At 31.5% G+C, this 22,828-nt stretch overlaps 1 protein-coding gene across 1 annotated transcript in view; it reads left to right on the forward strand.

Annotated features, from left to right (window-relative positions):
- Window positions 1-590: 590 nt before the first annotated feature.
- The window catches only part of Smp_181350 (huntingtin interacting protein-related), a gene marked incomplete at its 5' end in the record, with an annotated part of 49,150 nt that continues 26,912 nt past the window's right edge, over window positions 591-22,828 (forward strand). Inside the window, 4 exons of the mRNA XM_018799216.1 lie at window positions 591-676; window positions 11,238-11,298; window positions 12,506-12,598; window positions 18,168-18,296. Of these exons, the coding sequence (XP_018651027.1) occupies window positions 591-676; window positions 11,238-11,298; window positions 12,506-12,598; window positions 18,168-18,296 (369 nt within the window). The remainder of the gene's footprint in view (window positions 677-11,237; window positions 11,299-12,505; window positions 12,599-18,167; window positions 18,297-22,828) is intronic.

Consider the following 22,828-nt stretch of genomic DNA (forward strand, 5'->3'; position numbering starts at 1 on the left):
ATCATACAATTATACCGGAACGTGTAGTGAGTCCTTAGCATAAAAGATAGTAGTTATCAGTATTTATTGACGAATAATTAATGTTTAACTTGGTTATTTGTATATAATTTATTGGAATGAGATGTCTGATTTAAAGGTACTTTACATCATAGACTAGTTTTAACTAAATGAACATAAAAAACCAGATAACACTGAACAGCTACTTCGTTCTGATACCGACCTTACCAACAATAAGCTTCAGCTATCAAATGGGAGAGCTTGCAGTTCACGCGTTCCCTTTAGATAACTGAGGTGGAATCCACTGTCCTATAATTGCAATGCCAACCAACTTACTACAGACTACGATCTTTAGTCAGCGTCCTCAGTGAGTGAATTCTGAAGAGCCCCATACTAGAAAGAAACAGCCATCTAGTACTTCTCGGTTTTCAGTAATTTCCTAACTAAGCTCGACCTGATAGATTAACTATATACAACTTATAATTTTAATAAATCTTTACTTTTATATTAATGTTCAGGATCCAAGTGTCAATGATAAACATCGTCATATTAATATTAATAATAGTAATATTGATGATAATAATAATTCGAAAATGAATTGGAACCCATTTTTGGATAATTCGATTCAATTAAATAACCATGTGCTATCATCCTACCAGACTCATGTAGCGGATGAAAAGTAAGTGAATATTATCATTTTTTCTTGAAGTAATTATTTGGCCTCACAAGTTTCCGTTTAATTTACAGGAAATGATATTAATAAAGCCAAAACAACAATTAAGGCAGAATAGTATGAATTTGTTTTGTTTCGTAGTTTCGCCTCAGCTGCCTACACCTGCATTGGTATTAAAATGTAGCATTGAGTTGTAATATGAAATTATAGATACTGGTGACAGAAAGAACTAAAACAACGATTGTCAGTAATAAATGAATATATATATATATATATATATATATATATATATATCTGAATAAACATGTTTGATAAACATGTTTGAGGTCATTTTAACATGGAACTCAAAAAATAGAGATGAGGTAGTAAATATGTGGAATCCGGAAGCTAAAATACGAATTGTGTAGTAAATATAGAAGATTTGAAGAGTTGACATAAGTTTTGAAAATTCGACTGGTGAAAGACGCAGATATGAATGAGAAGATAAATTTAGCATAAATGAAGTAGTAATTAGTTTACCAAAGATTGAATATCGAAGTAAACACAATAATAATGATAATAATTAATGGTAGTTTTAACCAAAAATATGAATTTACCGAGGCAAGTATAAATTAATAACTATCTTTTTCTGGACAGATAAATACAGTTTGAGTTCTTTAATTGGTACTGTTTAGGCGAAACTTAAAGAAACTGGGTCATTTTAAAGGTTTGAAAAACATCAATTACATGCCTGTTGTCAATTAAGTACCTGGCTGTTGCATGTTCTAGTCTCAAACTATCTGGAACGTGCTTGGAAATGCGAACATGTGTTCTTCGCTCTGTTCTTCCAACCTATGTGCTTTAAGACATATGTTAACTAACAAATACAGTTAGGGGAGCTGAGAAAAGAGGACTTGTTGGTTTACGCATCTTTTAGGTAAGAGTTGGTTTCACATGAAGTAGTTAGCCTTTAGGGTGTATAAGTAATCTTCAATGTAGCGTTTATTCTGTGGTCAGTTATTCACAGTGGCTAGAGACGTTATCAGATATGGCTCAGAATAGAAGCCAGTAGCGAACCTGCTGTAACCTTCTTTTACTTTCTTCATAAAGAGTGGTTCTAACTTTCTTAGCTGAAAGAGTTTTCCGGTTGTACATTTTAGTCCCCCTCATCTTTCCATCCTTTCTCTTCCTATTTTCATTATTTTGTGTGGCGCATATGTATCTGGTGCCCTTTTGTATCAATATGTATGTGTTTAAATAAATAAATAAAAACAGTTATTCAAATAGTTTCCTCTTCTTTTAGGCGAAGATGAACGGAGCAAGTTTTCTTTTCTATTGTATCATGATTAGCACGTTCGTTAGTTTTAGCATACTTCTCGACGGTTATCTGTGTGTATAAATTTAAATATCGACTATTTTTAATGACCGCAAACTCTTCTTTTAGTCTTTTGTTGGCTCAAAGTTTATGAACACAGTCAAAAAGGGTCCGTACATTCTCTCCTTTATAACTTGTTGAAGTGAAGCTTCTGTGTCTAATATAAAATTCAATTCATGTGCCTTTCCGATAGGTGAGGCTATATGGATCATTCTCATTTGAACTTCGTTAAATTTCAAGATCTAAGAAATTGATGTTCCCCTTATGCTCTTGCTCCATAGTAAATTCTATTTCCTGGTGTTGTTTGTCAGGAGGATTAAAGTAGGCGTGCAGAATACTTCAGATCATTACAAACACGAAATGTATCCTCAACTAATTTTGTTAGTCAGTTAAGCAACCATGGGAAACCATGAGGCGCTATATAATCTGTTCCTGTGATTTCCTGATCAGATACGCTAATGTACTTTGTTAGAATTGAACCCAACCACTAACCTAATCAGTCACTAATCACACTAAACCTGTTTGGAATTTTTATTGTTTCAAAATCTATTTGCAGAAAGTAACGAATCATTTATGAGTTTTTGGAAGATCTTGATCAGTGGACGCGTTTCAGGTTTCACCTTTTCACTGGGTTATATTGTTTATTCGTAGAACGTTAGATGGAACTGGAAGCGTGGATTTATTTATGAAGCTGCACATATTCCTTTTTTATTTTATGGTCTCTCTAGATTACTTGGTATAGACTTGTTAACGTATCTGTGATTGATTTATATCTAGATCAAACCATGAACTACATCTGTTGCGTGAGTAGGCGACAACATTTGTCTGTTTTAGCCTAAACAGGTAAGAGAGGAAGTTCAAACCTGTGTCCCACTGATTTGCAGTCCAATACATAAACCAGTGAATTTCAGTTTCACATGTTTTTATTAAATACTTAAATACATATCTCATCACATCGCATGTTTTGCCCTGGTGCTTAGATAAACTGTCTGCAAATGTTTTGTAAATTCACATGATGTGCAAGCATTTTTGTTTAGTAGCTATTATCCCCCTGTGTATTAGCAAATCGATTTAAAAAAGTATGTTGCGTACACAAATAATATGATATTTTACTTAAGTGTCTGACACATAAGCAACATGTTAATATTTTCATAAATATACAGCAGTTATATGATTATGACAGTAAGAAAAGCAACTGACTGAACGTCAGTTAACTTGGCTACGTACAACAGTTATTTGTTTATTAAACTCTAACATGTTCTAGAGTCAGCTGATTGACAACTACTAATTTCAATTAAAAAGCGGATAAAATTATTTTAAATCAGTATCAGAGTCTTCTTTATCTTTGTATGTAGTAAATTTACAGCGATATTATGACTTAGTTAAAAAACTTAAATTAAAATAATTGTATTAGTTATCAATATATAAATAAGACATGCTCTATAAATATGTAATCACTAACTATCTGGATGTACAATATTTGAAATAATCGAACATTGTATTATTATCTTAACTCAACTTGAAGTTAAGCTGGTTGGTAAATAGTATAAATAGTATAGATGCTATTGAACTCCGAACTGTTCAGTCATCGACTAAACTCGTATTTATCTTATTAAAAATGGTCAGCACTTTTTCAGACACATTAAGCATGATATACGTACATCTATTCATTGTCTAATACAAAAATGTGGATGCCAATGATGAGTTGAATGTTATATGAAAGAGGGTTAATATATAATGAAATAGTTAAAACCGTTAACTTATAAATATTGAGTTGTTTAGGCAGTGTAGTGTTATGACTAATCTTGAGACTGAAAGTGGGACTCAAAACCGAATGCAACAATATTTAATTGATTACTGAGTGATAAAAAATCATATCGAATAATTAAATGGTTTGGAACGAAAGAAGAATTTTATTTAATATCTCATCAACTAATAACTTTGTAGACTTAGTGATATTCAAATGAATAAGATGTTTTAGTGCTTCTGATAATGAAACAGTTACAAGCTTGTTTTATTAATTAGAATCTTGTCATCGCTCAAGCCAATGACCATATGACCAATCAGTTTTTTTTACAAGACTAGTTTATTTTCCATTTCATTTCTCACCTAGTGTAATAACATTACATATTGATATGAAATTGTTTGGACCGTACGGTTATTATACTTGTTAACTTCATTATCGACCTACTGTTGGAAATAACACTTGTCGACTGAATTTTCAGGAATTGATCTCCTACCGGGAGGTCCACTTATCAACTTAGAATACGCAGATGACATAGTCCTGTTTGGTGAGGACGCTGACAAAATTCAGAGTCTTCTGTTAGAACTAAGTAACAATGCCAGGATATTTAGAATGAGTTTCTCCCCCTCTAAATGTAAATTGTTACTCCAGGACTGACCTGCGTCAACACTTGAACTAAGGATAGGAAGTGAAGTAGTCGAGCGCGTCGACATCTCCACTTATCTTGGAAATCTAATCAGCCTAATGGGTTGGTGTCTGACGAAATCTCAGCACGGATTCAAGAAGCTCGTTTGACTGTCGCCAAATTACGTGACCTATGGCGAAGACGAGATATCCGTCTAACAATTAAGGGACGAGTATACTGCTCAGCAGTTCGTTCTGTTCTACTTGACAGCTGCAAAACGTGGCCATTAAGAGGAAGAGACACTTGTAAGGTACTAGTATTTGACCACAGATGCCTTAGAAATATTGCTCGCATCTACTGAGATCACCGGGTAAGTAATAGTGAGGTTAGATGCAGAGTATTAGGGGATGATGGTAAATCAGTTGATAAGGTTGTAAATTTTCATCGACTGAGATTGTTGGGCCACGTGTTACGTATGCCTGAACACCGATTACCACGGCGTGCAATGCTGACTAGTGTTGGGGATGATTGGAAGAGAGTTAGGGGTGGTCAAACCAAAACGTGGCATCAGAGCTTGAAGTCACTAACTTCTAGTCTGAGCCATGTTGGCAGATGCAGACTACTTGTTTGGGGTCCGCTTGACTATCGTAACCAATGGTTGGAGACTCTGGGTGACATGGTTCAGAATCTATCACAATGGCTTAGGTGTATACACTCTTTATCTTCCCTTAAACCTTGAGATTGAAATTGCTTCATATCTGTCTTTCTTGCTGTACTATATCCTTATATACAACCTATCTTTTATATATTACCACCACTAAATTAACTACTTCTATGAATCCGGTGTTCATCTTGTTGTGCCGATGAGTGAGGTATGGCAACTTGGACCGATGGATATATGTGCCTGGTCCTACGTTTTAGCTGAATGACTGTCACTTAGTCATAAACAACGTACGGTCTGTCACAAATGTGCGTTGTTTCAAGTTGCCATTACTATTATAGCATGATAAGATAAAATTAACAAAATGAATAGCAGACTAATTAAAATGATGTGGTAGCAGTGATGTTAGAAAGGGTAAACGTTGGTAGTGTTGTTCAGAAAGACAGACCTTAAAAGCTTGTACGAAGTAGTATTGGAAATTAAGTTCTAGAATACGATAAAGAATAAATGCATCTGGACAATTACGACCTTCATCTACTTTTCACTATAACCTCGAAAAGAATGAGTAATGAGCATAATAGCATTATCAGTATAAGGATGATAAGTTTGTAGATTTCGTTCAGTTCACTGCTAAAGATTATTTACTGAAAAGTGTAAACTTCAACTGAGTTATTCGTAAACTATCAATTTACTTTTTATTTTTAAAGATATTTCAATCAGTGTTTGAATATTAGTGTTTTTCTCATTCTCCAACTCTCAAGTTGTTCACATTTTTTTTACTTCTGTTAGTATTGTAAATCTAAAATCTATGTACTTCATTATTTAATAAGCTTCGGAAAATCCCATTCAATCCATTTGCCACTTTCATGAGGGGCCAAATACTTTAATTGTACATGTATATTTCATAGGTCGTGAAATCGACAAAAATGCTTTCTTTGGTGATCATAACAAATACAAGCAGATATGGATTAGGCTAATATTTCATGTTGATTAATCTAAACATTGTCACCTGTGTGTTTGATGGAACCAGGTTTTGCCTACTTAGAAGCCGAAAAGTGGTAATTTCAACCTCCATATCCGTTATGCTTGAATGCTCGGCATATTGAGAGAAGTGTTGGGTTTGTATCAAATCTTTAGAAGTTGTCTGTTTGATATTTCAAAGGCCCTGATCAGATTACCGACTTACGTAAATTTGTTACCCCTAGAAAGGCATAAACCGTTGACCGGGTTTCTTCAACAAACTATGTTATGGGCTCTCCTTTCTAGTTGTTTCCAAACGCTACATTATTTTAGATTTTCATTCTTGTTTTATACTAAACTACGAAATTGTCTCAAAATATTGTGATACAGATTTGCTAATGTTTCACGAGACATGCTTCAATTATTTTCGAACTGGAAAATTTTTTCACCATTTCCTTATTTAGAAGGTATATGGGAAAATCGATGATCTTAGGTCAATAAAATAGTCTTAGCATATTCAGATGTCATGTATTGTCTGTAGATCCTTAAATGATTAGTATTTACAGTTCATTGCTCAATAGTAACGACAACGATTAGTTAGTATATGTTAACTTTTAAGACCACTATGTCACGTTAAAGATTTTGGTTATATTATTTATTTTAACTGTTGATAGCTATCAAAGTTTGTGGAATATTTTTGACTTGTATTAAGAAGTGCGTTAAGTTAAAATATACGCATCCTTGATCATTGGGATATTTTTTGTGTACCATTATCGTACATCAAAACGGATTAGGCCAGTAGCAATGAAGGAAAATTTACCCATTCAATAATAACTAATGGGAAACCATATATAGAAATAGATCTTTGTACCAATAATTTTGAGGAATGGTAAGTTACTTGGCACCTGGTACAGTAACGTGCTCTTAAAAATCATGTCATTTTATGATACTAAAAAGAAAAGAAAACTAAATTCGGTCTATCGGTTAAATGCTCTGGCGCGAGACTGGTAGGTCCTGGGTTCGAATCTCGCGAGTGCGGGATCGTGGATGCGCACTGCTGAGGAGTCCCATAATAGGACGAAACGGCCGTCTAGTGCTTCCAGGTTTTCGATGGTGGTCTAGCTTCAATTGGCTCATGATCTCAACTCTATAAAATTACTAAAATCTCCACCAAACCGCTTCTGATAAAACCGTGCAATCTTGTATGTATTAAGGACTGAAGAACATAAACTCAAATAAAATGATTCAAAAAAAGGAGTATCGATGAAAATTTGGGATTAAATCTAAGATCTGACCTTGACAAATAACCTTGAATTGCATTGATAACAATCTATTTTGAATAATTCCCATTATTATCGATATTTCTACTATTTGTTTACATTTCTTTTAACGATTTATTTATTAGCTAATAGTTTCATGAATTGTCACCAGATTTTGATTTAATTGAATTCAAATACTTTGATTTCTTTATGTAATATAGTTATTAAAGATTTTTAAGGTGTTCGTTTGATAAAAATAAACAGAATATTACCCTAAATAATAATCTGTATAAGTTTATTAATATATCAATATCCTTAGGTTACTGATATCAGATTGTGTTCCTGTTAGATATCAGTCGTATATTAATTTGTTATGTCTTTCATTCATAATGAGCATTTAATTAACTTCATAATAAAAGAGTAATCATAATCAAACTATGTGTTTTTGCTTATATGGAAAATTTTTAAGGGGTTAACAAATACCAGTCAAATTTTCATTATTTATCATATGATTTCACTATTCACTAAATTGATAAGTGTATATGCATGGAAATTAATAAACAGTTTCTGTCACTTAACTTTCTTTAATTAGATTAGAATTGAGTTAACTAATTCCAATTGCTTAACATCCTTTTCTCATATTGTATACAATATTCAATGGTTAATACTTAGTACTCTTCAAGGATTTCATTTCAATAATATTGTACTTAATAATTTCTTTATTTTTTAAGTTCAACCATTTATTCTTAGGGTTCAATGTTATTTTCTAAGTGAATAATTTTAATAAAAAAAATAAAGTTATTTTCGGTAGTATTGTATTTTCTTAGTTGAATAATCTAAATGATAAAGATTTTTTCCTATTTGGGACTCGTCAGCTGAATGTACTTGCATCTCAGAGTTGATGTCCACTCTGCTTGTGCAATGGGGCTATATCGAGGCAATACGCACAGTATGCAATATGCCAATTAGAGACTGACCAGTTGCAGTCCAAAAAACATCAGTGGGAAGATTCAAACAAACAATACTAAGTGAAAATAAAGATTTCTATTCTTAATGTAGATTGATGTTATCCAAAACGGGGATAAATGATTTACAGTTGAATTATCCAGTTCATTGAACTGAACAACTTTAAATACATTCATTCTTTACGGTTATTAATAGTAGGACTGTAGAGAATCATAATCGTTTGGTTTTCGGAAAATATTTGTTCCACAAACGCTTTTATCCTACTGTTTTGTTTGAATATGTAATCAAATCAAACTACTTGGTTTTGATCATTTTCTATATTTGACTGAATATTCGGAGATAAATGTGAAGTAGTTCTGATTTTCAACTGCCATTGAATTTCGATATTACATGACTTATTTTATGTTATCGTTAAGTTGAAAACAACCATTAACATTAATATATATATATATATATATATATATATATATATATATACTTTTAAAAAGCTAATTCAATTTAGTACATAGATTATCATTGTTTAATTAAAATAATAATTTAGATCACATGTTGCTTTCATGTACTATATTGGCAATTCATTTGATACTACAAAGAATATATCTAATCCAATGTATTTCATTACTATGATTTCGAATTAATTAATCCAAAATAAACTCTCTGTTGTCCTTTCATGCAATCAGCTCAATCCAAAAATTTCAATAAAGCAAGGATTGCGTAAATCCCAAAATACGGTGAATTGATTGTTTTTTTCGTTATTTTCTACTTCCAGCCTAGAATACATTGCCGGGACTATTTCAATTCAATTTTCACTGTATTATCTACTAATGATAACTGGTTCTTTTCGTCTTGGAATGAATAAATCACTAGATTTGACTGGATTTTCATAATGATTTACCTTTTTTGTGTTTACATCATCGCTTCTTTTTCCAGACATGTGATACTACTATCTCTGTATTCTGTGACGTTAGCCAAGGTTTGGAAGAGAAATTAAGTCAACAGTGACATTGAATGAGAATCGCAATGTGTCGAAAACTGATTGAAACTGAAAATCGGCGTCATTGGATCCTGACTCAATATCTTAAATATATTGTGATCATTGAAGGGATTTGAAGATCATAAATTGATCATAGGTGTGTACACTGTTGTATAGTTCCAAGATTGCTTAGTACTCTCTAGCTTCACTCATCATCTACCTGACATCAGTTTACGATGAAATTGACCTTTGAAATATATAAAAGCTTTCCATTAAACCCAATCTATTTGATAGTCAACTTTTATTAGTTTATAATCTTTCAGTTTTTTATTTCTTATATAAGCTAAAGTCTTGATTGTAATATTTCATTATATAAAATAATAATTAAGGTAGCATGAGTTTATTTTATTTTACTAAAGAGGATTATCATCTGAACATAAATAAAATATGTAAATTTCCATCATCATAACAGAATTATAAATTCCTTAAATAGGATTACTTGTTTGTCAGCAGTTATGTTGCCATTATTCAGTTAAGTAATCATTATATATATATATATATATATATATATATATATATATATATATATATATATATAATCTCAACTTCTAATCACATGTCTACTTTAGGGAGGTATATTTATGCATGGTCTCAGCATTGAAAGTATTCTCTTCAACTTTTCGAACAAATAGTGTGTACAGGTTTATTATTATTAATCTGGAATATTCTTGTTCAATTGTACTCCTACCTTTCTCTCTGTGGATATATCTAGTGTACTTACTTACTTGCTTACTTACTTACTTACATTTTACATTAGTTCACTAGTAATCATTAGTGGTGTAGTATATAGAGGAGAGCTTTTAGAGACATTATGTATTATCTTATCATTTACTTAATTATATCTGTGTGTATGTGTACGTCTTTTCGGTAATTCTATTGTATATTTTAACTTTTCACTATTCTTCTAAACTATTTTAAAACACCGTCTTACTGATTTACAGCACAGATTAATATTTCGTTATTTTTTAAATTAATACTGTATAGTAAATACATAGCTTCATTGATAAATATCTAAACTGTAATTGAATTCTCAAGATCAGTATTTCAATTGTTTATATTGGTTGACCGTAATTCAACTATTATCCTTTGATAAACAAATTATTTTGTAACTTTGATCTAAAATTAATTGGTACAGTCACTTTAAAATCTGACGATCTATCTACATAGATATATGTGAAATTTTCTATGCATTGAGTCAATTGAGCAATTCAGTTTGAAGTTTATTTTCATGTTGATACATTGTGTTTATCAAATTTTGAACTTAATTTACCTTGCGAAAATGAAGAATGTAATGATTATTAAGTCATATGGAATGCAATTGCGTAATTAAACGCAATAGTTTGAGTCATAAGTATTTGTGTGAAAACCAGTATATGATTGCATAACTGTCAAAACTTTGGTTGATGAGAGTATAGTGACAGATTGAATTGCTTAGCAACAACTCCATAAGTTTGTGTATTCTAATTTTATGCGCTATCACCCTCCATCTCATAGTTCATTTATCAGATAGGCTTCATGAGGAATCCAAAACCATACGCTGTACACTGAAGATCTAATATGATTAAACATGCATTATGATGTGGTTTAATTCCATATTGAATGTATTATAAAAGAATGCTAAACAGTATTACAGATTAACTGTGACATTATAAATACAAAGTTCATAGATGATTGCATAAACTACTCAAAGTTACAAAACGTTTGTGTTAAATTAATGATGGCAGTATTGTAATGAAGTGAAACACCGTTTCACTATCTAATTGCGTATTTTCTCACATTCGAATAAATAATCTTTTTTTTTCAGATCTCAAAATGCTCGATGTTTTTGTTTTTCTTTTTATAACTTAACTTATTCACGACTTTATCTGATGTGAAAATTAAATATTCAGAAATTTCTATCTTTTTTCCACAATTAATTTAATAAGGTAGTGATTCATTGTTTTCTTGATAAAAATAAATTTTTAGACATGAAGTCCTCATTGAAGTGGAGTTGTTGAAGTCTGAAATAGAAAGATTAAAAGCAGAGGTAAGCAAAATTTATACATTGATTTGTGAAAACTTCTCTGAAAACTATAGTGTTAGGATATGGAATGGTTTCATTCATAAGAGATTCTGAAAGTGAACAGGTGAAAAAAGGTAGTTGTACGTTAATCATTTGGTTTGTAGTCAGCAAGATTTTAACGACCGACAAAATTATGGACAATTTAGCTGAAGAATATACTGTAGATTATTTAAAGAGTAAGGGATGACTGAAAACATTCAGTACTCGTCAGTGTCGTTATGGTTACTTTTCTTTAAAGGTAAAAAAGATGAACTATCATTTATGTGTGTATTAATTATGAAGTAGAAAATCTATCACCAAAACAATGTTTTCTTCGTGTTACTCGACTGTAAAATAAATGATGTATGAGTATTCGATTGGTTTATTGGTTTATATGTAACAACTGCGGTTTCATTGATAGATTAGGTATAGTTGTCATGTCATATTTGAGGTATTAACAAATCGTTAAAACGGATTCTGAAGTTCCAAATAGAAAATCAAGGTTATGTAGACAATATTAAACAGTTATCTACAAATAATCCGTGTTTTCATGCTGAAAATATCGGACGAAGAGAGTTTTTAGAGTCCGGATAATTTCATATCCCATATAAAGTCTCTGTGTAGAGTTTGAAACGTTTCGTTTAGTTTTTTATAAAACAGTATATCTAAGTGCTTAACAGTGAGACATTTCAACCTGAAGTGACTACTGATTCTACGCTAAGTAAAAGAGATAGCCAGGATGGAAGTTCTCTGTTGTATGGAATTATTCGAATCGATGTACGTGAATTTGAGCTTTATTGATTCTGTCAAGCTTCGAACCCTGTCCTTATCTCTGTGGATCCGATGTTATATATATATATATAGGGCGACGATTATCTAACGCCACTGATGACGACTATTCCGCTCTCGAAATGTTTGAAGGTCCTCGGTTCTCTCCCTGATGGAGTAATGGGTATACACTGGTGTGGATTTCCGTACGAGAACAAAACACTTCTAATGCTTACTGGTTTTCAGTGGTACGTAATGTTAAAAAATTAGCGAACAAAAATTTTATACTACTTCGTAGTAACGGTCAACTCAAGAATTTTGTTCTCATGTTGAATTTTTTCGTAATATTTTTCTAGTAAGAAAATCTCTTAAGTATAAATGTTGGATCATTTACAACTTTTTATTTCTTCTTGTTTTCGTTCAGCATCATGAACAGTCTTTTTCACTTTTGAATCGTATACGAATATTAGAAGATGAAATCAAAGAACTTGTACAATATAAGTCTAATCATGAAGAGGTAAATATTTTTGAAAATATACTATATCGATTAAACGTTTGTGGAAATCTTTTTTTATTCAACGACCATTCACAGCATAGATTAACTTTGCCTAGATAACACTTATACAATGCCTTTTGGTTTTCTGTGGTTATCGATCTGATACCGATTTCTGTCGTACCGTATCTTCAAACCAAACAATCTTAAGTCTCTCAGCAAAATAATTATACTCAGTTGCTCACTAATAACTAAGTCCAAAAATAATTCCCGAAGTTCTGTTGAGAAGCCTTCAGCGGTGGACTATAGCCGTGTTGAAAGTGAGACAGTCATCACCAAAAGCAATAGATAAGTGCCTCTGAATAAACTAGAGTAGGTTATGTAGATCACTGGTTACCGATTGACTGATATAAACGTAAGTCGTTCGATAGGAGATTTGATAGTCATGTGTTCGATACCTGGCAGAATCATGGGTGTACAGTGCTAAGGAGCCCTAGTACCAATTTCCTCACGAGTAATAAAAAATGAGTAACAACGGAGAATGAAAAAAACCCGAAGATTTGGTAGAAGACTAGATAAGAATGTAACTACTCCACTTCAACTCATTCTTTCTCATATCTTCTGATTAGTTCAACCACCAATTACGATTATCTCTAATATCAACAATTGGATTCAAATTGCTTGAAATGGTTCAAACCTGAAATCAGTGTTGGTTGGTTTCGATTATTAAATTTATGTCTCTTTAATGTTAATTACTTGAATGAATTTTACTATCTGATTAATAGAATTTGATAAGCATTAAATGATGATTCCTAATCGTCCAGTTATTCATATAATCTTGTCTTGTATATAACCCATTAAAGTCTATGTATGTTACAAATTTCTATCAATGGCGATGAAATATGTTCATCTGATTATCAAAATATGTATAAGTTCGAAATTGAACGTTAGATCTATTTGTCTTATTGTTTATTTCTAACTGTCAAACTGAAGAATTAACGTGTGCGTTTTATTGTATACATAAAAAATAGCATCATCTGACTAATTTTAATGAAGAAGGTTGTAGCCATAAAAAAAAACAGTAAATTTTCTCCAAATTTGCATGTGAATCAAAATTTCGTCATAAAAAATATAAAATCAACTCTGAAGGGAATAAATGCTTCGTTTTAGGAAAAATTGAATTGATTTTTTTTCTGACATATATATTGGTCACTTGATTTAAGATAAATAAAATGTGTCCTCTTGTATAGTCGTCCATTTGTATATTCACTGATCTGCGATTGAACAAAGTATGTTAAACATAGATAACGTGTAGAAGAACATCCTGGAACATTTTTAAACAGATGCATGGTGGCCAGGATTGGAATTCAGGACTCGCGTTTCTTTTTATTTCAGACTCGTCAGCTGTATATACCTGCACCCTAGAGTTGATGTTCACTAAGGAGCTCGAATCCATTAACGTTCACTTTAAATGGCATCCCTACCGAGTCCAGATAGTTACTAGCTTGTATGATGGGTGAATTTAAATTTATATGAATTGATTGGTTGAATCCTTCTATTAATATTTAGGACTAGAACTGATCAGTCTCATTTAGCATATGTGGCTCCTGTGCGGATTACCTCGATAATGCCACTAAGTCATAAGCATTTTAAAGTTGAGATTAGTGGCGAGATCGAAACATAGAAGCACGAGATCCACATTTGCTAAAAGAGATTGACCAGTCACAGTACTAAACATTATGAGAAGATTTAAACAACTGATAGATATAAATTCTGGAACATGAATAATAGCAAAAGACAAAAAGCTTAAAAATAAATGGTCACGTAATAAAGAAACGCTAATAATAAGTAAAAATAAAATGAGTAAAGCTCAAGTTATTTGGCGATAAAATTATTAAAATAGAAGAGAGTCGAGGAAATCGTATAACGAAGTAACCAAATGAGTGGAGTAGTTGAAAACCTCCGATCAAATAACAGTTTCCAAGACAAAAAAGATTGAAAAATATTTCCTTTTTAACTCAGATCAACTTTCAGACGCTTCAGAGCTTCAGTAAAGATTCTTTGGTGCCTACTTGCTTTTCTATTCCCAAATTTTGTATACAAATTGCGATACTCAATGTTTGTATTCCTCTTAAACGAAGGTTTTAGGAAGCATTTCTGGAAAAATCAAGGGTATTCCATTCTTTTTCATTTGGCAGCTAAACCTACGTTTATACAAAAATGGCCGTAACATGAAAGTTGTATCTAGTGTCCTTTGATCGACTTAATAAACATGTTATTTTATGCAAGATTATTGGTTTGGATTCAGATTAGTTTCTCATTGGTGCAATATTAAGTCTTGTACTAATTGTTCTTAATGGGTATTTTAATTACTGTGGCTACTTTATTGTCCTTAGTTTTTCTACATTTATCAATAAATACTTGTAGATATCAATTACCTCTTAGTTTTCAACATTTATCAGTTCTCACAAAATGAATTGATAAAAGGAGGTTAAGGTCTCTATTTAACTGGATGGTTTGTAGAATCAGTCATTTTCCCTGGTGCTCTACAGTATGAAGTAGTTTATTGTGTTGAGATATTAGTGAATATTTGTGGTTTACGACAATGTTAATGTTGAAATTGAATTATTTGCTCTGGGTGGTTTAACTATAAAGTGTTGTCTAAAAAGGCAATGAAAAATTAATAATCAAACCATCTAGCTTAAGAATACAATTCTTACAAAATTTCAGTGCGTAAATTTCATTGTGTAGGGTAATTGGAAAACAAAAACTGATTAATTTTCCTCTCTTATTTTTTCTGCATTAATTCATTTAAAGATTTTTCTTCCTAGTTTTCTACAGAAGAAACTTTTTATTTATTCTCTCATTTTTAAACAAAATTTTTATTTGTTCTTTCTATTCATTTGTTTGTTTACTCGTGTCTGTGTGTACTTGCTTATTGTTTGTTTACTATTCAGCTTTCTACTGTTTTTTTTTGGTGCCTTTTTATGTTTCCGGAAGAGCTGAAATAATATACATCATTTTTTTCAAAGTTCAATGTCCATCTGTATATTATTATTCTTAGTATCATTGGTAGTATCAGTATTAGAATTACGTCGTTATTTTCTATCAGAACTTGGATTAGCCAGTTGTTAAGGTTTATTAAGAAAGGAGGTGTGTTAAGATTATTGACTAACACATCACCCTGGAAACCTAAAAGATGCCTTGTTACACCTGGTTTTCAATCAACAATATTCGCACTCCCACTTTCCCAGAAATAATTAGATTTCTACTAGTGACTAGTTTTGAGGTAAATTCACAAATTTTTATCGAAAACCCGATGACGAGTTGGGTATGTATGTATCGGGATCCGTATATTCAGAGCATTTGACGATTGTAAAATACCATTTCGGAATTCAATGAGGCTAGAAATTATAACCCATTGAATTTGATCTCCATGATATGAAGGTATTGTACTCGTCGTAATACTTAAATTTCCGAAACGCAATCATCAGTGAGCACTTTTGAGAGTTCTCAAACCAGGCTGAAACACGTATTTAGTGCTTCATAACATTCAGTAATTTTCCATCTGTTGTCAGTTTGTGATGAAAACTTACAACCATCTTGTCGTCCTTAGTTTTACAATATTAAGATTAGGTGGATATTTTCTCTTTCTTCCCGTAGTTTTGTCTGTTCAGGAAAAACTCTTATCAACCAAACTATCCATTGTCAGTTCGAACTTTTGATTTGAAAGAAGTTAAATTTAGAAATTAGTGTTCACATAAGATGAATTTTAGATTTCAAAGATTTGTTAGTATTTTTCGAATTAAATTTTCGTGCTAGTACGGTTGTCCAATACTATTTCAATATAAATTACCGATCAATACTATTAAACTAAAAATACACATTGGGATATCTCGTAAGAAGACTAATAGAACTAATATATATATATATATATATATATATATATATATATATATAATTACTTTTTAAATTCGTGAATGTATAAGCACCAAGTAATGTATATTAGTGTAAAGCAGTGATGAGAAACCGATTGATGGTAGTCACTGTCAAGACGCTGAAAGTGTTTTAAGAATATTAAACTACCACTTATTTCAACTTACTGCATTAGTTGAAGAAAGAATTATGTAGAAGACTTTCCAGGAGTTTATTTCTAAAGTATACTTCTCCGAACTCATAAGTTATTTAGATATTAAAGCTTATCATATTTTGTGACTAGTAAATAGTCCCTACGTAGAATTCAACTAAACGCAGAATTAATTGATGCCAAGTGGTGTTGGATAGCATTGTTTAAGGCTGTTCCAGTTAATTTGGATTGAATTTCACTTGTAGTCGTGTCTATAAATCTATATTAGACGCACCTATCATTTCATCTGTTAATCAATTCATAAATTATCCACATTTTTTCTTAATTTGATGAAATACTCATGGATTAGTATAATCTGGTGATAATAATGTAATCTAGTGTGGACAGTAAACGACTTTTTTACACCATTGTTGTACACGTTGAAAACTGCTGGTTGACTTGAACCATAAAAATGTAAGTATCGCATAAAAAGTTGAGTTTCTCCATTTACGTTAGTTTTTAGTGGACTACAATCATGAGCTAATATCTATCTTTAAGTATCCACTTGTCTTACCTTGAGACCTTTATTTAATAAACTAGATAAACATAAAAATATATAGAACCTCACAAAAATTCATTGATTACTGTCATTTCTCTGTACAACAGTACAGAAAGAAAATAGGAGACAACTGGAAAAATCATTACGAATAAAACAGACATGTATGTAGGAAGAGATAGATACAAAGTATTCAAAACGTAAGGAAAAGATAAATTGTGGATGCATCTCCATCATTATAATCAATTTTGCTGTATGGAATTTGAAGCTTGTAAACGATGAGTTCTATCATCCTAAATATCTCATTCAGTGGAGCTAATCCATGTCAGGTAGAGACAAGTATCTACCTCAGTACAATGGGAGTTAGTCGCTCAATTTTGTGGATCGGTTGAGGTTAGACATTAACACCTTTGGATACCGGCTCAGTGGTCTATCGTTTAAGTGCTCTGGCGCGAGACTGTTAGGTCCTGAGTTCGAATCCCACGAGGCGGGATCGTGGATGCGCACTACTGAGGAGTTGCGTAACAGGTGGTCTAGCTTCAATTGGCTCATGGTCTCAACCATATAAGGTGACTTTATCAACATGGAAAATTAACATTACTTATCAGAAGTATCTATTAGCAAAATTAAAATTGCATTTAATCTTAGTAACTAAGGTATTGAACGTTTTAGAAATTAAGTTACACATTTGAACCTCTTCTCATCTATCTTGGTCTCAAAATGAATTCAATAAGTCTGTAATTAATCATTGAGTTGTACCGTAAAATTATGATTATTATTTTAAATATTATTACTTTTTAAAAATTATTTAATTATAACCAAGTTACTCAGTCATGATTAAATGTGGATTTCATTGAAATTTTCTCGTATACATTAATATAGTTCGTGATTAAAGCGAACTAATTGTTTTCGGACAATCTTATTTCAGTATAGTTATTTTTGCTTCTTTTTCACGTGTTTTCTTCTCGTAGCAACAAGTGAACTATGAGACAAAATTAACTGAAAAAGTTTGTCAAGCTCAAATGTTTGAAGAGAAATTTTTAAAATTAAAAGAAGTTTATACTAAACTACGTGAAGAACACGTTGTTCTATTGAAAAATGTATGTTTATCACTTTTTTTGTAAACTGCATATTAAATTCCATTCACTGGATGTATAATATTCGATGAGTGATAAAACATTAATAAATCATAATTGTATTCACCTATTAGAAATGGATTGCTTGAAGTTCCAATGGAAAACTGTGGTCTACGTGATCAGATAAGTAAGAATTAAGATAGTAATTCATCACCAAAATTGAATGAGTATTATGCTTTACTACTATTATCTGGAGTCGAGAAGCTTTAAATTAAAAAATATTGACTTGAAAAAATAATGCTTTTTGCAATATTTAAAGGTCGAGTTACAGATTTCTTGTGGAATCTTGGTACACATTTTTGAAGAGTCTAAAATCAGGACGAAAAGACTGTGAAAAACATTTTTACAAAATTTGTGTGCTGAGCAAAAGAATGAAATCCTAATTGTGAAAAATCTAGTCGCTGAAATTTTCGCAAATGTAAATGCCTTTGAGATATCCACTTTTTCTGTTCAAGTCCCTATTAATCGAACAACCTTCAACTTAATTAGATTTCTTTTCTGACCATTTCTCTGTGAGTGGAGATTATGTTATCCTCTACACGACCTGTATATATATATATATATATATATATATATATATATATATATATATATATATATATATATATAGTGGATTGTGTTTGAGTAATTCCGAAGCTTTCGTGAGATTGTTGTGGAATACAACACCGACATTAGCCACTTTGCTCTAAGTAGCTATATTGTCATTTTTATGTTTATTTTCCTTTGATACATGGTTGTCACTCATTCCTACGATTGTTTTCAGTTATTTCATTCTATTCATAGTGAACGTGTATCCCGCATTATTTTTTGAGTTATGAACTTGTAATTGTGAGAACATGGTTTCCCTATCTAATAGAACTATACTTCCACTCGCTTAACTTCTCAATTATTGCTACTTTGTTAGCTTACCTTTCGTTAATGAATCTGTACAAACTGTTTAGCGATGATTTTTTTATCATTACAATATGAATAGATTTGGTTTTTCAAATAATTCGAAATGGAGATTACTGATATTACGGTCTGTTATCATTGGTTTTTATAGCTAACAATTCTAGAATTTCTACCCTTTTATACATTTTAAAAAGCATTGAACTGTGCAAGTAGATTAGATATCATGTAATGTGTCATTAACTAACGATTGAAGTTCTTTAAAAAGTACGCCAACATTGTCAAAATGAAAGTTCTGTTGATAATGGTTCCTTTATTGTTGTAAAATAATTAGTAGATACTTTTCTATTTAGTAATTACACCTGTTACTCCATACGGGGGAACATAGGCTGCCAATCTGCATTCTTCATCGAACTCTGTCATGGTCAATCCTTTGCAGTTCTTTCCAGTCTCTATCGATATTTTACTGATATCATTTTTTTGCTTGTCATTTTCTTTTTTTGCAAACGATGAATTAAAAATGTAAAATTTTATCAAAATCTTCAGAAAAAGCCTCGGATATATCATGATAATCAATTTCTTTTTCTAATTTATCAGTCAGTATCCCAATTCAACTTTCTGTTCTTGAGCTTTGATAACTTTTTTCAAAATAACTTCAACAACTGTTCTTTGAGAATCCTGTTTGGTTTGTGATTCTGATCCACATTAACTGATCATCAATTAGTTACCAATATCATACTTCATAGTCTTTATGGGTAATCCAATTCTTGATATATGAGATCACGGTATAGTCATTGGTCTAAATGATTCGATTTTTCTGGGCAGTATATTTGATGTTATTTGACTAGAGACAATAGCCCGGGAAATCTTGTTTTAAGTTCTCTGCTATCTGACATCCTGAAGCGGCCCGTATTATCAGTCTCTAGGAAAATGATACCACTCGTATGATTTGGATCCAAGCTACCGACTGTTACTGCAACTGATTTTCACACTGAACGATTCAGCCAACACTGCTTCTCTGCATGATAAATTAACATTTTATTTTAAAAGTTCGCAAAATATCTCAAGAGAACTGAATCATTTTCTGGCAATTTCTCAAGGTTATTCCTGTTCTTCATAATACTTCTGAATTATCTGAATGTTCACACTACTACCGTTGAATTAACTACTTCACTAACTTCACTATCTTACAAATATTATTGTACATAGTTCTCATATTATGTAGCTTACTTTATTATCTATTCATTTATATACTATAATTTTTAACTTTAAACAATATTTCATCTTATATATTTGTTTTTTTATTTTTTATTTATCTTATTATCCTTTTAGTATGGCAATATACAGCAAAACCTACAGCAAGAAACTCAAAAGAATCAAGATTTAGTAAAAATGATTGAAGTAAGTATGTTAGCAATATTGTTTTATTATTTCAAGATATAAATTCATTCTTTGCAATTATTATCCATGGATTAATTTGGTGTGTTTCTAAATAATCTATCTGATGTCGAATTGAGTAAGAGTTTTGAGCGAATTCTTAAACTGCTCCTTTTTTGTGACCATTATGATCTTTTAGTTAGAACTAATATTATTAATGAAATTACTTATCATCATAATGTTTTGTAAATATGGGAATAAGTCTTATTTAGACTTTGATACCTGACTAGCATAACACTCTTTACGTTCTAATCCCCCAGACACTTCAAAAATCAATTTTGCAAGTAAGATTTATTGAGATCAGAGATGATTAGTTTAAGCAGACAATTAGTGCGTATAAGCACGTTTATAATAATGATTTTTGACATATGGCAAGAAATTAGTATGCCCGATAGCCCAAGAAACAGTAATGACGTGAGATCATTTTATTGCATTAAAAACGAAGGTTGTTTACTGTAAGTAGATGGATTACACGAGGAAAAAAACAGAACTCCAAATATATTTTACAAAAATAACAGCACAATCCGTCAGCAAGTAATTTGTTGATATTGTAGCATTTTTAGCATATGGAATATTGATATTTTAACAAGCGATTAAACCTAGAATTTATATTTAGCAAATTATTGTTGATGGTAAACGGCATCATATTTAGGTAAATAAAATGATATGCCTTTAGAGACTCTCTGTGTTTGTTTAACCCTTCTTTCTATCCTCCAATCTCTCTCTCTCTCACATTTGTATACATTTGGACTAAATCGCCTCATGGCATTATTCTTCTTAATATACATCATGTCTGAAATGATTTCGTATAATCTAATTTTCAATTCAATTATGTCCTATTCTCTGTATAATAAATAAAAGTTTATTATTACAATCTCGGTCTAAATTGTTTATTTGATTTTATCGGTAAAATATATTTTCATTTTGTTTTATTATTTGGTATATATTTAGTATTTATTATACATTTTGTTCAGTTATAAACAATCTAGTTAATGATAAACACATAAAGATGCAAACTATAATAATTTTTATTTATATATGCATTCAGCTAAGATATATATGTACTGTCTGGTTAACATTACGAACTTGGACAAACATAATGTAATAAGAATAAATGTAACGTAACATAAATATTCTGTTAAATGAATATTTAGAAATACGTTGTTTATCAGTACCTAAGATCATCTGTTAAAACATCGTTTTTCATTTCATCGTGGTCCTTAACACATCTGTGATTATTGCGCTATTCAGCTCAACACTTGTTGAATTACAATTTAAAAGTACTGTCACTTACTTTCGTTTATGTCACGATTACTAAGTGATGTTCAGGGACGTCCTCATACGCGATTCCGTTTCGGAGAGAAAACGAGACTCAGACATAACACACTACTTGCAATACTTGTATTTGGTTCCCTATAGAATCTAGGGTACTTTGTACTAAAAGATTTTATGACTGGGTTTCTCTAAATTAAAAAAACTTACTTAACTACTCATCGGAGGAGAAGCATAGGCTGCCCACCAGCATTCTCCACCGAACTCTGTCACGGTCAATCCTTTCCAGTTCTTTCCAGTCACTATTCATCCTTCTGATGTATGCTTCCGATTCCCGACTAACTGTGTTTCTTAGTTTTTCTGTTTCTCTATGGCCTTCAGGATTGCAAGTTCGCGTTTGCCTCATGATTCAGTTTGATTATTTCCACAATGTATGTTCTATCTACCTCCAACGTCTTTTCCTAATTTCCTCTTCGACTGGAAGCTGGTTTGCTCTCTCCCACAAAAGGTTGTTGCTGATGGTATCTGGCTATTAGGCATTGAGTATCTTGCATAGACGATTGTTTATCAATACCTGTAAATTTGTGATGATGGTTGTAATGGTTAACGACGTTTCAGCTGCGTACAGTGGAACTGTCTTGATTTTCGTGTTGATGATTCTTACTTTGATATTGGTTAACAGTTGTTTTGAGTTGTAGATGTTCTTCAATTGTAGGAATGCAGCCATTACTTCTTTTATTCTCGCCTTTACGTCTGCAAAGGATCCTCCTTGTTCATCGATGATGCTTCTCAGGTACGTGAGAGATTCCACCTGTTCGAGAGTTTCTCCATCAAGTATGATGTTTGCGTTGTATTTGAGGATCCTACATTTTTTGTTGTGTATGTTGAGGTCTACTGCT

Source organism: Schistosoma mansoni, chromosome 3 (assembly GCF_000237925.1).
Source record: "Schistosoma mansoni strain Puerto Rico chromosome 3, complete genome".
In the NCBI taxonomy this organism is placed as follows: Eukaryota; Metazoa; Platyhelminthes; class Trematoda; order Strigeidida; family Schistosomatidae; genus Schistosoma; species Schistosoma mansoni.